Genomic DNA, 15237 nt, shown 5'->3' on the forward strand with positions numbered 1-15237 from the left:
TAATGATCTGACACAGTTAAGTGTGACTAATCTCCAAAAATAAGACATCAGGTATGGGGCAAATACTTCTCCACAGCATTGTATGACCTATTTCTTTTTATTAGTACTTTCAGTTTCCCGTTGAGATTTTTAGTAAAATATAAACTAAGGGTAAAACATCTACTTAAAAGAAGATGTGATTCATGGAGTTGTAAAGGGTAAATAACTGTTATTCATTCTCATGCATTTCATGCCAACCCCTCATTAGTCAGTGCCCTAGTTGGACCACTGTAGTTACAAAAATCTGGACATGCTGATCTCCAAATAACCCCTATTACTGTCTTCAAGGAAAGGTCATCCTTAAAACATGGCTGCCTCGTGAGCACTGAGTCACAGAAAATTTGGAGTAACTAATGGCTGCAGATTCCTTGCTACATTGTTAGATAGATCACTCAAATGCCCATATTTCTCTTTTTGCATCATTTTAAGAGGTAAGGCAGACTGTGGAGTAGAAGACAAACTCTAAAGATGTTATCTATTCTTTTCTTCCAGAATAAAGAGACCAAAAAGGGTGCGTCTACTTTTTTAAAAAGCAGTCTTTCATTGGGTAAATAGATACTGTGTCTCACCTGCAGGGATTGTTGATTTTGGAAGGGTGGACGTTGATGTAGGGGGAGACAGGTTTGTCCACAAATGAGCCAAAACCGAGCCAGAGGTCTGAGGAGTGCTCCGTCATCCGAAGCGATAAAGCTACACCTACCGTCTTCAACTGGGGCAGGAAAACATGGAGACACAGGTGGACAAGGATGAGTGAATCAGTGTGAAGTGGAGGGCAGTGCAAAGAAAGAGAAGGAGAGGGGAGGACACATGAAAGAAAAATATGGCATCAAAAAAACTAGTTTTTGAGAAAGACTGTCCTTATTCAAGGAAATAAATAAATAAATAATAAATAAATAAATAAATATGGTTGTCAGGTGGGCTTGGGTTAGGGTCAGTTGTGCGATGTGCCAGTGCCTGCCGCCATGAGGGCATTTTCGCTTAGAAAGATTTGGTCTCAGGAAGACACTATTTGTTTGAAGCAAATACAGTGCTTTCAGGAAGTGTTTAGACCCCATTCAGTTTTTCCAGTTTTGTGATGTTGCAGCCTAATGCTACGGTCGTTTAAATTTATTTTTTCTCTCATTAATCTACGCTTAGTACCCCATCATGACAAAGTGGAAACAAAAATTTAGAGTTATTTGCAAATTAGGGGTGTAACGGTACAGAAAAATTTTGGTTCGGTACATACCTCAGTTTTGAAGTCACGGTTCGGTACGTTTTCGTTATGGTAATTTAAGCAAATAAATAAAATATAATTTTAATTTTTAAATTAAATTGTATTAAATTAAATAGGCTGAAAAAATTACATTTATATCATTAATAAGGCTGTAACCTCCTTCCAAAAGTTTTTCAGTGATTACAATACACAATACTCAATACATTTTTGAGTTGCTAGGTTATTTTCATTGATATATTGACATATTTATACCCGTCCTTTAAAAACCAAAATTTCCCAGCCAACATGAATGCATCATCATACTACCGTGTGTTAGCTTGTTAAATTATGTTAATTAGCATCTTTCCTGCTGATTTCAGCACAGACTTCAGCACTTGATTACTTTATTAATCAATGGGACTTACTACAAAGTTTGGGGGAAGTTTTCACAGCCCATCTTAGCAGATAAAGAGGTTAGAGCCGTGTGAAATCTGAGGATAACTTCTCCTCCTTTGAGGCTGCCGTATGAAGGTAAAATTAATTTGATTCACAGAGCCAGAGCACCATTGTTATAATAAAAACGATCTTAAAGGATAAGGAATTTATTACCGGCTGGTAATACTTTGCTGTTCCTCCTCTTTACAGTGACGTTCTTGTTTGAGTGGAGCTTTTTCAAATGCTTTGATTGGTCCGCTGGACTACGTGCTTTTAGCGACTCAGCTGCTGAATAATGTCAGCGCTATTGTTGTTGTCTTTGTCCACTGTTGAATTTCACTGGGAAACAAAGTATTCCTAAACAGGACATTTTTATCTGGGAATATTCAGGCTGTTGCTGTCGTTTGCTGTGGTTGTATGGTTGTCAGGACAGTGTGACAGTGAGTTGCTCTCTGGTTTTCCTTCTGTGTTTGAGCTTGGCTCCACATGTATTCGGTACACGTCTGTACCGTACCAAGAGACCTGTACCTAATCGGTTTGGTACAAATACACATACCTTTACACCCCTATTGCAAATGTATTAAAAAATAAAAACTGAAATAGCACATTGGCATAAGAGAGATGGAAAAGCTCCAGAAGGACTATCATCACTGCAGCCCCTCCACCGATCTGGGCTTTATGGCAGAGGTGCCTCTCTTCAGTGCAAGACACATAAAAGCCCACATAGAGTTTGCAAAAAAGCACCTGAAGGACACTCAGACTGTGAGAAACAAGATTCTCTGGTTGACTGACCAAGAATGAAGTGTTTGGCTTCAATTCCATGCATTATCTTTGGAGGAAACCAGGCACCGCTCATCAACCTGCACAACACCATCCCAACAGTGAAGCATGGTGGTGGCAGCATCATGCAGTGGGGGTGTTTTTCAGAAGCAGGGCCTGGGAGACAGCAGAGTGTACAGCAAAGTACAGAAATATTCTAAATGAAACCCGTTCAGTAGCGCTCAGGATCTCAGACTGGGTCAAAGGTTCACCTTCCAACATGACAAAGACCCTGAGCACACAGCCAAGACAACACAGGAGTGGTTTAGGGACTCCATGAATGTCCTAGAGTGGCCTAGCCAGAGCCCTGACTTCAGCATCCCTGGAGAGACCTGATATGGCTGTCCACTGATGGTACACATCCTGACTGAGCTTGAGAGGATTTGCAAGGAAGAATGGCAGCAAATCCAGCAATCCAGGCGTGCAAAGCTTGCTGGGTCATATTCAGAAAGACTGGAGGCTGTAATTGCTGCCAAAGGTGCATCAGCTAAGTACTGAGTAAAGGCTCTGAATACTTCTGTCTGAGATCTCTAAAATGCAGTGTTGGCTTTGTCATGATGGTGTGTTGAGTTTAGATGAAAGAGAAAAAAATATTTAAATGGCTTTAGCATCAGGCTGCAACATAAAACTGAAACTAGTAAAGCTGGTCTGACACTGTAAGTGTCAGCTGGGGTTATTTTGGCATCTATTTCACAGTCTTTAAGCAAAAATCCTCATTAGTTTCAGTCATTTCACTCATTTCTCTCTCCTCAAACTAACTCCATTAGCAATCAATAAATCTTTACTGATACTGATACCCTTATCAATATTCCTTAACAATCTAACTGTCTAGTAATGTGCCGTCAGTATATTTCTTTTATGTTGTAACATAACTCCTTAAAACTGAATTTATTCAAGTTTCTATCCAAAATCTGCTTTTTTTTAACACATCATGGTGACATTTTATTTACTAAGCTGAAATTGCTGACATAATGTTATCGCACTGTTTAGTTAGCTCAGCTTTAATCACACTGATTTCGACACAGATTACAACACTGGATAACTATTTTTAAATAACAGGACTAAATGTTTTGGGAAGTTAACCGCAGCTGCTTTAAGCTGATTAGGGAGCAAACTGTTCAACTGTAGCAGCAGCTAATATGGGTCTAAACGCTGCAGTCAAAGCTGACAAATTTTTTTCTGCATTAAGGTTTACACTTGGGTGCTTTTCACCTCATCTCTTCTTGTACATTAAAAATCATACTCATCACACAGGGGAGACATATAGATTTTGAAAGTCTGAGACATTCAAGTCTTGTCTAAATTGTTTGTGAAAACGTCTGCATTTATTCAGAGGTTTTGTGATCAACTATCTATTTTAGCTCATGTTCAGCATAGAAAAAGTTCTTTGATGAACTTTATTCTTTATAGTTTTCCTTGAGGAAACTGGTGTCGGCCGAGTGTATGAACACTTACATGATCAAGGTTTTCCTGCATAGATGCAGAGACATCAACCAGGTAGTAAAGATCAACAGGATAACGCTCCAGCTGCTGAACAGCGACTACAATGCTGGCCTTCAAACCTAAAAACACACAAATATAAATCACTACGCCTGACCCACAGCTGTATTTAGTCCCTAATCATTAAGGGGTCTGCCGTCTACCTGGTCTGAGGGTAACGCTGATGTCTCGCGGTGACACTTGTGTGCTGCTGATGGTGGCGTTGACTTCCACCTTCACCTCTGACTGCTCCATGAAGTCCACCTCACAGCCTCGGCTCAGCAGCTTCTCCGGTAGGTCACAGCGCTGACTCGGGCCTGCCTCATCCAGAAAGTCCTGAAGGTTGCACAAGGTCAGAGCGGGGAAAATAAACACTTTAAACACATTATTTTACCTCCCTTTCTGACATATTTTAGTTTCAATTGAGTAGAATTAAAATGTTACCAAGCCAACCATAATAACTGAACAAGACAGCAGAAAAACCTGCCAGACAGTTGGGAAGATAACGCAGCTAAGCTGCTTTTTAAGATGCTATCACTTTAATCACATTTCAGGGATAAGACTAGGCAATACAAACAACAGGGTCAACTTGGATGTCAAATTTGAGTCTTCACAAAATCAGGCTGCAGGATATAGGACTGAATAATGTGTCAGTTTTATCTTGCGTATTTGGTTTAAGCAGCTGTGAATGCTTCTATCTAGAATAATCCCGTCCCCTCGAGTCAGTGAGCAGAGATTTTTCCAAGGTAAACCAACTAATCAAATTTTCTTGTCTTTGCTCCCTCTGCTGAGTGACAAATTAATAAAAGTAAACACCTCTCGTCCTGCAGAGGGAAACAAGGCTTCCAGTTTCAAAATCACTCACTGGTTTCGTTTTCTATTTCTGTCAAGTCCATGACGTTAGAAGTGTGATGTAGTTACTTGAGAAGCATTTCTATTTCTGTTACTTGATCCAGAGTGACTCATCAGTTTAGTGAAAAAGGAAGTCTGTGATTTTGTTTAGTCATTCTTCTCTTCACGTCTGATCAGAGAGGGAAGTTAAATTGGAAGTGGAATTGTTGATTGATATCTTCTTTTTTTTTTTAGAAAGAGTTGAAAAGTAAGCATGTTTTTATTGAGTGATTCTAGTTGTGCTCTCTCCAAACAGAGTCATGCCTTGCAGATTTAGTGCTGTGGATTAGTGACCTTTGGTACTTCAGTATGTTAGAATTACACTCACAAATACAGTGACTTGAACTAGAAAGATTAAACTCCAGGGAATAGGTGGCTTAAGTACACACTTTCATTATTCATGCAGATGAACTTCTTGTATATCAATAACCCTGATCACGTTAAAGTTCTACTTTATAAACATCAGGATCATGAATACTTGCCGAGGCTAAATAAATGTGCAGTGATTGGAAAATGATTTTCCCCTTTCTGATTTCTTTTGTGAAGTGATTCCAACATTTTTGGGTTCGAAAGATGTTTCTAAGGCTTTGGGACTCCAGCGAACCACAGTGAGAGCCATTATCCACAAATAGAGAAAACCGTGAACATTGGTGAACCTTCCCAGGAGCGGCCGTCCTACCAAAATGACTCCAAGAGCTCATCAATGACTCATCCAGGAGGTCCCAAAAGGACCCAGAACAACATCTAAAGACTTGCAGGCCTCAGCTGACACAGCTAAGGTGAGTGCTCATGATTCAACAATAAGAAAATGAGAAAAATGGCATCCATGGGAGAATTCCAAGGCCAAAACCACTGCTGACCAAAGAGAACACAAAGGCTCATCTCACATTTTGTAATACTGCAATACAATACTGTTACCATGAAGGGCAAAAAAAGTATTGTGAAAAGATATTCAGGCCATAATGCCCAGGCCTACTTTGAGTGTAGCTCATGGCCTGAACCAGGAAGGCAACTATTAACAACTTTTCTTCCTGATCATGATAAATTAATTCATATAATGAAAAAGATGGTCTACTGTCCAGTAAATAGGTAGTGCAGTTTCACTGAACAAAATCCTCAGTTTAAAACCATAAGTACGCAGATAGACCACATGTCTCCACATGTCATTTTTTGTTTTTGTTTTGATTTACACACCCTGACAGTGGAAATTACACACTGTGCCTTTAAAGAATGCACAATCTTGGAGCCCAATCTGCTATCATCTTATAACAATCCAGCCACTGGGAGGAACAGGCAACTTTTAGAGACTTCCTGTGAAGCGGGCAGTTACAATGAAGGACATGGAAATAAGATGTCCCACATTAACTTTTCTAAATTCCAACAAGCAGAAAAAAGATACAGTGCCTAAAAAGCATTTCCTCCTTGGAAGTTTTCCCCTTTAAATGATAATTTAAATATACAGTAATTTTGCTTTTTTGACAAAAAAATTACAAAAAAATTACAAAAAAATTACAAACCCTCTTTACTGGAAGGTTCAGTCACTGGTTAATCGGTATTTCTGGTTACCATTACACAATGAAGACAAAAGAACACTCCGAGCATCTCAGAGAAAGGTTATTAGTCAAAGTATAAGTCAGGGGATGGCTACAAAAACATTTCCAAGGCACTGAGCATCCATCAATAAGAAATTTAAGAAATATGGCACATGTGTAAATCTGCCTGGATCAGGCCATTCTCACTAACTGAGTCTAGTACTACTAACGTCTACTAACGGAGACTAGTGAAAGAGGCCACCAAGACACCGATGACTACTCTGAGTTAAAAGCTTCAGCAGCTGAGATGGGAGAGACTCTGCATACAACAACTGTTGGCCAGGTTCTTCACCAGTTAAAGCTCTATGGGAGAGTGGCAAAGCTAAAGCCAATGTTGAAGAAAACTCTGATTAAATCTGGACTAGAATTCACCAAAAGGCATGTGGGAGACTCCATGATCAAGTGAAAGAAAGTTCTTTGGTCCGATAAGACCAAACTGGTGCTTTTTGACCATCAGACAAGACACCAAACACTGCACATCACCACGAACATTCCCTCTGTGAAGCACGGTGGTGGCAGCATCATGCTATGGGGATGCTTCTCGGCAGGAAGGCTTGTAAAGGTAGAAGGTAAAATTAATGTGGCAAAATATGAAAATCCTGGAGGAAAATCTCACGCAGTCTGCAAGAGAACTACGGCTTGGGAGAGTATTTATTTTCCAATACGACTATGATCCAGAGCGTACAGTGAAAGCAACACAGAAATGGTTTAAAGACAAGAAGATGAATGTTTTGGAGTGGTCAAAGCCCAGACCTCAATCCAACCCTGCAGAGATTGAGCAGTTTGCAAAGAAGAATGGGGTAAAATTACAGTGTCCTGATGTGCAAGCTAGATTGAGACCTATCCACACAGACTCAGTGCTGTGATTGCAGCCAAAACAGGGTAAATGCTTTTTATAGGTACAGTAGAGTTAATTCTAAAAGATAGTGAATGGATTGAAGCTGCACTTGCATACAAATATGTTAAAGACATCAAATATAGCTAAATGATTGTAGATTGCTTTCCACCCCCATAGAGCTGATTTCCTGTGTATAGTTAGAGGGAATGAAACAGCCCTTTTCTATATAAATGCGCCTACATCTTAAGCAGAAATGCCCTAAGAACAAAGCAGAAAACAGTCTGTGATAAAAGCCATGACCTTAAAGCTTTATTTATGGCTCTCCCTGTGGGTGTTCTTTGTATCTTAACGTCTCTGATTACCAAAAAGTTTCACAGCAGCTCCCCCGCGGACTTTCCTCACTGAGAAACTCAACTGCACTGAAGGTCAATAGAAAAAAAAAGCTATAATTCAAACTTTGTACCTGCCTAATTTTCTGTGCTTGCTCAAGCATGGATGTATAACTGAGTGTTATTTCATGCGCTGTTGTGTTTGAATGCCTTCACACACTGCTGAGCCCGACCCTGTTTAATGATGTCAGATAAGGTGAGGGTTTAAAGGAAGGGAAAGCACCTGAAGTCTGTAAACGCACATGTGTTGATTGTGTTGTCTAGTCGGAGTGGAAGTGTGTGTGGCAGCTGTGGAGGATTTACAGCTTCTCAAGGATGTTTGCGAGGGTGGGCTCTTTACGAGACGGACTGACATCCCCGGAAAGCAAAGACAGATACAGACAACAACAACAGGCCGGAGAAGCGCTGTGATATGTGCGAGCTCCTAGACTAAACACACGGACACAAAGTGGCTCCGTCTCATGAGAAAGCACACATGGAGACATTCACAGATGCACTCAAACAGGTCACAGGGGCAGGCCGCTAAGCCTGAACATGCACATTATATTCACATCTGCGGATGGCATCAAAGCTTTGAGAGTGTGTGTCATCCGAGGAATGCTGCTGAATGTCCGCCACATATTCTTTTTCTCTCTCCTTCTCTCTAACAGTTTTATACACAGTCCTACCTCCTTGAAGCACCAGGCACACTGTGGGCCACGTCTTAGACACTCTGCACACGAAGTCACAGCAGGAGACCGACACGCACTCTCACCTGCAGGAGGAAAAAGGAGAGGACAGAGCGATCCAAAGATGAATCTGTGATTTGCATATGAAAGAATGTGTGTGTCAACACTCATTAGCCATGCAGCTGAGGCCTTGTGGACATTTAAAGATCTCATGCACACTTTTGATGATGAAAGCACCACTCAGCATCTCATCTGAGGCACTTTAAGGGTGGGGAAAACAGCTTTGGAGTGTGGGAACAGGTGCTTGAGAAGCTGGAGTGGTGCAGTGGATCATTTCCCACACACCCACACACTGGGGACATGTAATCATGAGTCAATCAGTGTGTGCTAAATGCACACGAATGCACTAATGGAGTGACACAGTGACAAATCCCCCCGGTGAGGTACTTAAATGCAGCCTTAGCTGGAAAATAAACCAAGGGTTGTAGGATCTAAGGGTGAACGAAGGTACAAACTGGACCTGGGGGCTGAGGAGAAGTGGGATTAATGATTTATTGGTGTGATTTATCTCCCGAGATCCAATTTTCCAGAGCTGTTTTAGTGCTGGAATGTGGGACGGAGAAAGGCTGCAGGTCCCAGCATCCCTAACAAGCAGACATGACCCAATTAGTAGTCCTGGCCTCTGGCAAAGCCCTGAGTAGGTAAAAGCATTGAACTTCTAATTAGAAGTGATCAATACATGCTGGAACAAGAGGAGGAGGCAGTTTCAAGAGCTCCCCAGGAATCTGGATGCTCCCCTTTACTTGTAATCTCCCAGAAACATGTGGGCATGACAGCTGTGTGGGAATTTAATCCTTAAATCCTTCACATTAAACATTTAGGAACCCTGCAGAGCACGCAGATGGGAGGGATGGAGCTAGATATGATACAAGATGTGGACTAATTGCTGGGATATTATGTAATTGGCCCCTAATGAGGCTCCACTCACCGGCACCGGAGGCTTCCACTGCGCAGAGAGACACCAGCAGGAGACACAGATGGACGCTGATGTGTGTGCAGAGCCAGGAAGTCATATTATCCACACCGGGAAGGCGAGGTACAGCTAGAGGAGACGATCCGAGTGAGACCGGGTACCGTGCGTCCGCCACCGCGCGAACAATAGCCGGGAGTGAAGGGCCGAGCCGCGGGGCATTGTCGTCGTTCACCCAATAACCTTCTAATCCCGGAGAGTTATTCACATCACCCGGGTTAAATCAGCTTACAAGCGCGCTCCCCCGTGGCCCACGAGAGATGGTGAAGCAATCGCTCGACTGCGGCGCAAGTTCCTCCATCTATGTCCATCCAGGCAGCCAGCAGGTGTGACGACGTGCGCCCGCCCCGCGTGCTTTCACCATGGACCTCTGCGTCTCACTCACAGCTGACAGGGAAGTCTCATCCTGGGACAGAGCGCGAGCTGACTTAGTGAGGACTCACCGCCAAGCGCGCCAACATGCTGACTGAACATCTCCAAAAAGCAAGAGCGTGTTTTAACCGAGTCAGGCAGGCGCTGCCATGGCAACGACGCTGTATCAGAGAGAGAGAGAGAGAAGAGGGAGGAGAGAGAGACCAGATGTCAAACTTAGGGAGCTTTGGATTTTAGTCTTTAGCTTAAAAAGCCTTTAGTTACATTGCAGTCATTTTAACTCTGTAAAGTTTAAGTCTAAAACTTTTAGTTCGGGTCAATAGAAAGTCCTTAGTCTTTCATTTTTCTTTACTTTTGGTCAAAACATTTCTATTCTTTGAACTAATGCCATATTGTTAAACTAATGTAAATGTAAACACTCATTTTAATTCAGTTTTAACCAGGCTTACTCTAACCTCCTTGTGTTTTTACCGTTCATATGCACATGAAAACTTTTCTTTTATGTTTTTAAAATATATATTTTGAGCTATTCTTCATACTTTTGTTGGTGTAGGCTACTCTGTTTTCTACTACTTTTCTAGCATTAACTTATAAACAGACTTTAGGCAGTTATAATCAAAATTTGAGGCTATTTTCACTCTCTATTAAATCATGTAATTCATATCTTATGTTAACTGTACTGGCTTAAAGAAACTGGACTTGTTTTGCCTTTAACGCCTTTGTCTTGATTGACATTATGCTGCTGTTGTTAATGACACGTTAGCAAAGTAGCGTGCTAGCATGCTAACAGTACAATAACCGCTAAGTCAAAATCGTGCCGTTATGTAGTTACAGCTGACTGGTACTTACACTTACAGGCTCCACTCAACCTTTAAAACATTTACAAGATATTCAGCTATTTCAGTATCATTCAGCTCCTTCATATCAGCGTTTCTTCACAGTGACCTTTCAAAGTTCATTTACTTTTACTCAGCCTTTAGGTCTTTTCACATTCATTTGGTTCAATTCAGTTGGCTTTATTAGCATGGAAAGCATCATGAGTGTCACTGCCAAAGCAATATACACATTTATAATAGTAATAACAGAAAAAATATCGGAATTTGTCACTAAAATTTGGGTGTAACTTTAAAATTATGGTTTAAAAAATAGAAATTCTATACATATATGTATATTGATGTGCAGACAGTCCTGTTCATGGTGGTGTGGTGTTTGATGTTCTTCTTTGGCCACAACAGCTCACATGATGTGCTGCAAGAGCAGGCGGTTAGAAAATAAAGCTGTTTCCACCTCCTGTTGGCTGCAGTGGGTGCACAGTTCAGGTATCCAGCTTTGTTTGTGGCATCCTCTTTCGAGGGCAAGGTTGTGCTCAACGGCTCTGTACACAGTTAAACATTTAGTCACACAAACTCGTCCGCTAGCTAACTTTAGCATCCGCTAACTAGCTAACATGTTACTTGTAATGGCAGCATTTCAATCAAGCAAAAGGCATTTACAGCAAAATAACAATTTTCTTTAAGACAATAATGCTACGATAAAATTCAAGTTGTTTTTTTAATAGTGAGTGGAAATAGCTGTCAGATTTGGATCAGTATTGCTTAATGTCTGCTTACAACTTAGTGTTGAAAAAGAAGAAACCCACTGTGATTAAGTGTCCTGCAATTCAGTATACTAATGGAAGTATGCAATTTAATAATAATATTCATTCAGGAAGCAAAGAGTTCATCGTTCCACACTCAATGTTGGGCGTTTTTAATTGCAGCAGTAGTGCACTGCATTTGAGTTTACCTCTCAGTGTGAATGCACTATGTGTACTCAAAATATACATAAGTATGCAGTCAACTTACATTTTTAGTCATAGTTTCAGTCAGTGATGCGTGAGATTTTCCGGCCCACCATCACAGTTAAACACTGTAAGCAGCTACCTGCCACTAGTAGTCACTTTACTTGTTCTTAAGGACTAATGGCATGCTGTCATGATGCTCTTTAATGTGATGTAAACATCCACTAACTGCTTTAGCACTGATAGCATCTAGGTACAGCACGGTTTAGCTCTCTTTTGACTTAGAAACTAGTAATAGTTGTCCAGAGGCTTTATCAGGTTATACTCACATATAAAGCCTGTACTGTGTGACAGTATTCAGCTCAGGAATATAGATGTTAACCTGCAAAGAGGATTGAAAGTCAGGAGTGCGAGCACTGCTAACTTTAGCTGCATTCTGCAAAACAGCAATTTCAGTGTGACATTCTTTACCGTTGCAGTTTGAATGTATTTTGTGTTTAACTAATGGAAAATAATACGCCTAGAAACATGGCTAGTTTTAGTCAATGACATGAACACCAGCACAGAGACAAATAAGGAGAGAGAGAGAGAGAGAGAGAAGGAGGAGGAGAAGAGGGGTAAAGTGCTTACTACAAGGAGTTGGTGCATTCCAAGTAAACCTTGAATTGAACACTCATGTTTTTATTTCTCCTTCTGGGAGCCATTTAGCAGCACTGACGGCTCCTGTGTGTGTAGGGGACCCTAGCTGCGCCTGGATGGATGATGAGGAGAAGGAGGATGGGGGGTGAGAGAGGGGTGGGGGTTAGCAAAAGCAGAGTTTTAGCAGAGGGGGTTCACAAGCTGGTGCTAAAGAGGAAGAGGGGGGTCCATTGTGCACAGATTCCAATGACATGGAGTAACCTCGTCTTGCCGGCTGCTCTGCTGAACAGGAGCCAGGGACTTACTAAACAACTCAACATTTTAAGCATTTTAAGCCAGAGGAAAACAGAGCCCCTGAAGGACAAAGGACACAATAGTCTACCGTCTTTTGGCATGATCCTACGATACAAAGAAATTGGGCATGTTTGGATTGGAACGCAGCCCAAAAAAGAGTGATTGTGAGAGTGCCAGCGGTCCCGAAACACTCACACAGGTCCCTTATCTACTCTGTTTGACCCCATCTGTTGAGGCAGCTACGCCTCTCCTCTTATTCATTCACATAATTTGTCAAATGGGAATTTCAGAGGGGGAGTGCCAACACAACCCCGTCAGTGCACTCTCAGCAGTCACTCTTAATTATGATAATGATGTGAACACACACACCACGCTCCTTTTGTTGTGTGTGAAACATCCCCAAAATCCTCCACTCATGGGGTTCTTTCTGCAGAGATGAAGTGAATTCTCTCTGCGCTCTCTCTGGATATAAACATGTGTCCACGCTCTGTTACGGGAGCTAGCATAAACACTACCTCGGCCTGTCAATACTGCTCAACATCAACGTCTCAATAACGGCTGTCATCGGCGTCAAGCTGACACAAACCACTCCTCTTCGTCTCTGTCATTCCTCCCCAACCCTTTCAACCTCCCTGCCCTCCCCCCATCGTTTTTCTCTCTCTCCCCACGGTGTGTTTGTGTTAGCAGTCGGCTGGGCTTTCCATCACGCTGGTCTGGTCTCATCACTCTTCAACCACACATGCCCACTATCACTTTCTCAATATCTGTTCTTCATGATGCGTCAAAAATTAATTCGTCTAAAAGATTATTTGACCAAAAGATGTTAAAAAAACTCTTCATTCCTCCATTTCCTCAACCTGTCTTGTGTGGGGGCTCTTGATCCCCTGGCTCCAGCCTCAGTCCACTCCGTGTGAATCTCCCGTAAGTTCTTGAATCTGCTTTGTTTGACAGTCCTCTGAAGGCTGAGCGCATCTCAGTTGCTTGTGCACCTTTTATCACACTTTTCCCTTCCAGTCAGCTTTCCATGAATATGCTTTGATACAGCCTCTGAGAACAGCCTGTCCTTTCAGCAGTGACCTTCTGTGGCTTACCCTCCTTGTGGAGGGTGTCAGTGATTGTCCTGTGGACATTTATGAAGTCAGCAGTCTTCCCCATGATTGTGGTTGTGTGTACTGAATTAGAGGGAAAGAATAAAGGCTCAGGAAACCATCAGTTGATTGGCCAATCGCGTGCTTTGAATGGATCAGCTTGCCATCAGAAGATGAGGGTTTGTGTGACATCAGCTGATCTCAGTTATATGGCAGCGCTCCATTTACTGTAGCATGTACGAAGCGATTTTGTATTGATGTGGCTTTGGTGTGCTTTGAAATTTTGGTTTGTTCTTAGGTACGCTTTGGGAAATAAAAAAAAAAAAAGATTGAAAACCACTGACCTACCCTACCTTATGGCCCCAGCTTGCCCCAACAAACAGAAGCAACCAAGAACTATTAGTTTATCTACATATCCTTTAACTGAGCTGACTTGATAAGGGTCAAAGTTGGTCAAAATGGGGCTCCACATGCAATGAAAGACTGAAAAAAATAGTCAGGACTACTTAAGTTTTCTTCATAGGTCTTAGTATCATTGTTAGGAGGCCTTGAAATAGCATATGAAGCTTTATCTCGCCTAAAGCCTACATTTAGTCATAAATCTGTTTAACACAGTTCTATCTAAATTCCCCTCGTATTCTATAAATGTCACTATCTGGCATTTAGCGAGTCAAATTTCCCCATTTCAGATCAGTTAAGCACCATAATCCCCACCTGCAAAGACAGTCAAACAAAGAAGAAATGCTTTTACATTCAGTATAAGTAGAATTGTTTGTTTAGAAGTCAAGCTAAGGTTATATTTACAATCCTGTAAAACTACCTAATCAGGAATGAGGTCACTGAGAAGTATATTTGGCTGCAGACTACAGACTCACTTCATTACAACGTGGGAGTACAAATATAGAAAAGGGGAAGTGCTTATGTTCCTGTTTTGCCTATTGATGTATTTCTGCACATTCAGTCGAAGCGTCTCCTCTGTGGAAACCCAACATAGAAGTGAAATCACTGAGGTGATAGTGAGACGATTGTTTTTGTGGATCACGTTGTCTGGTGTCAGCCCTCGTGTTTCTATTGTAACCACTTCACCATTTTAAATGTCACACACACTGAGAACAAGCTGGATGCTGTTGTGTTATGAACACAATCATCACCTGACAACAGGAATGCCTAACAGAGATCTGCTGAAGAGTTTTTGATCCATTTTTGACGTCATCATGATGTAAACAGACATTTTCAGTGACATCTAACAGTATGTTAGTCCATTGGTTCCCAACCTGGGGTCTGGGACCCCCCAAGGGGAGGCGCCAAAGATCTTAGGGGGGGCATAAGGCTTTGTCTGCTCTGAGGCTGTCAAAATTAGATTGACTAAAACCATGTTAAAGCAGTTATTAAGTAGTTTATGCAAAGGTATTTCGATAAGAAAAGCATGCAGAGGCATTTTTTAGGGTTTTATCAATGAAACCTTTAAAATCTATGTGGATTTTTGACTGCAGTGTGCTACTTTTTCTTGTCTCATTGGTCTCATTGGAGGGTGCTCTGCTTTTCTTAGGTACCTGTAGGGAGGGTCCAAGGAAAAATGGTTGGGAAACACTGTGTTAGTCTGTCTCTTATGGCCTCCTGACTTCTGTGGCCCATTAGATAGACTTGTTATAGACATGAAAACCATATTACCTGTAACATCCATAAGCA

General features: G+C 41.6%; 1 protein-coding gene across 1 annotated transcript in view; it reads right to left on the minus strand.

Moving 5' to 3' along the window:
* The window catches only part of itgb8 (integrin, beta 8), a 33685-nt gene extending 23861 nt beyond the window's left edge, over positions 1-9824 (minus strand). The window contains exons 1-5 of the mRNA XM_041809276.1: positions 9334-9824; positions 8346-8431; positions 4132-4303; positions 3944-4050; positions 609-748 (exon numbers count right to left, since the gene is read on the minus strand). Coding sequence (XP_041665210.1) covers positions 609-748; positions 3944-4050; positions 4132-4303; positions 8346-8431; positions 9334-9418 — 590 coding nt within the window. The 5' untranslated portion in view covers positions 9419-9824. The remainder of the gene's footprint in view (positions 1-608; positions 749-3943; positions 4051-4131; positions 4304-8345; positions 8432-9333) is intronic.
* Between the last annotated feature and the right edge of the window lie 5413 nt (positions 9825-15237).

Source organism: Cheilinus undulatus, linkage group 16 (genome assembly GCF_018320785.1).
Source record: "Cheilinus undulatus linkage group 16, ASM1832078v1, whole genome shotgun sequence".
In the NCBI taxonomy this organism is placed as follows: Eukaryota; Metazoa; Chordata; class Actinopteri; order Labriformes; family Labridae; genus Cheilinus; species Cheilinus undulatus.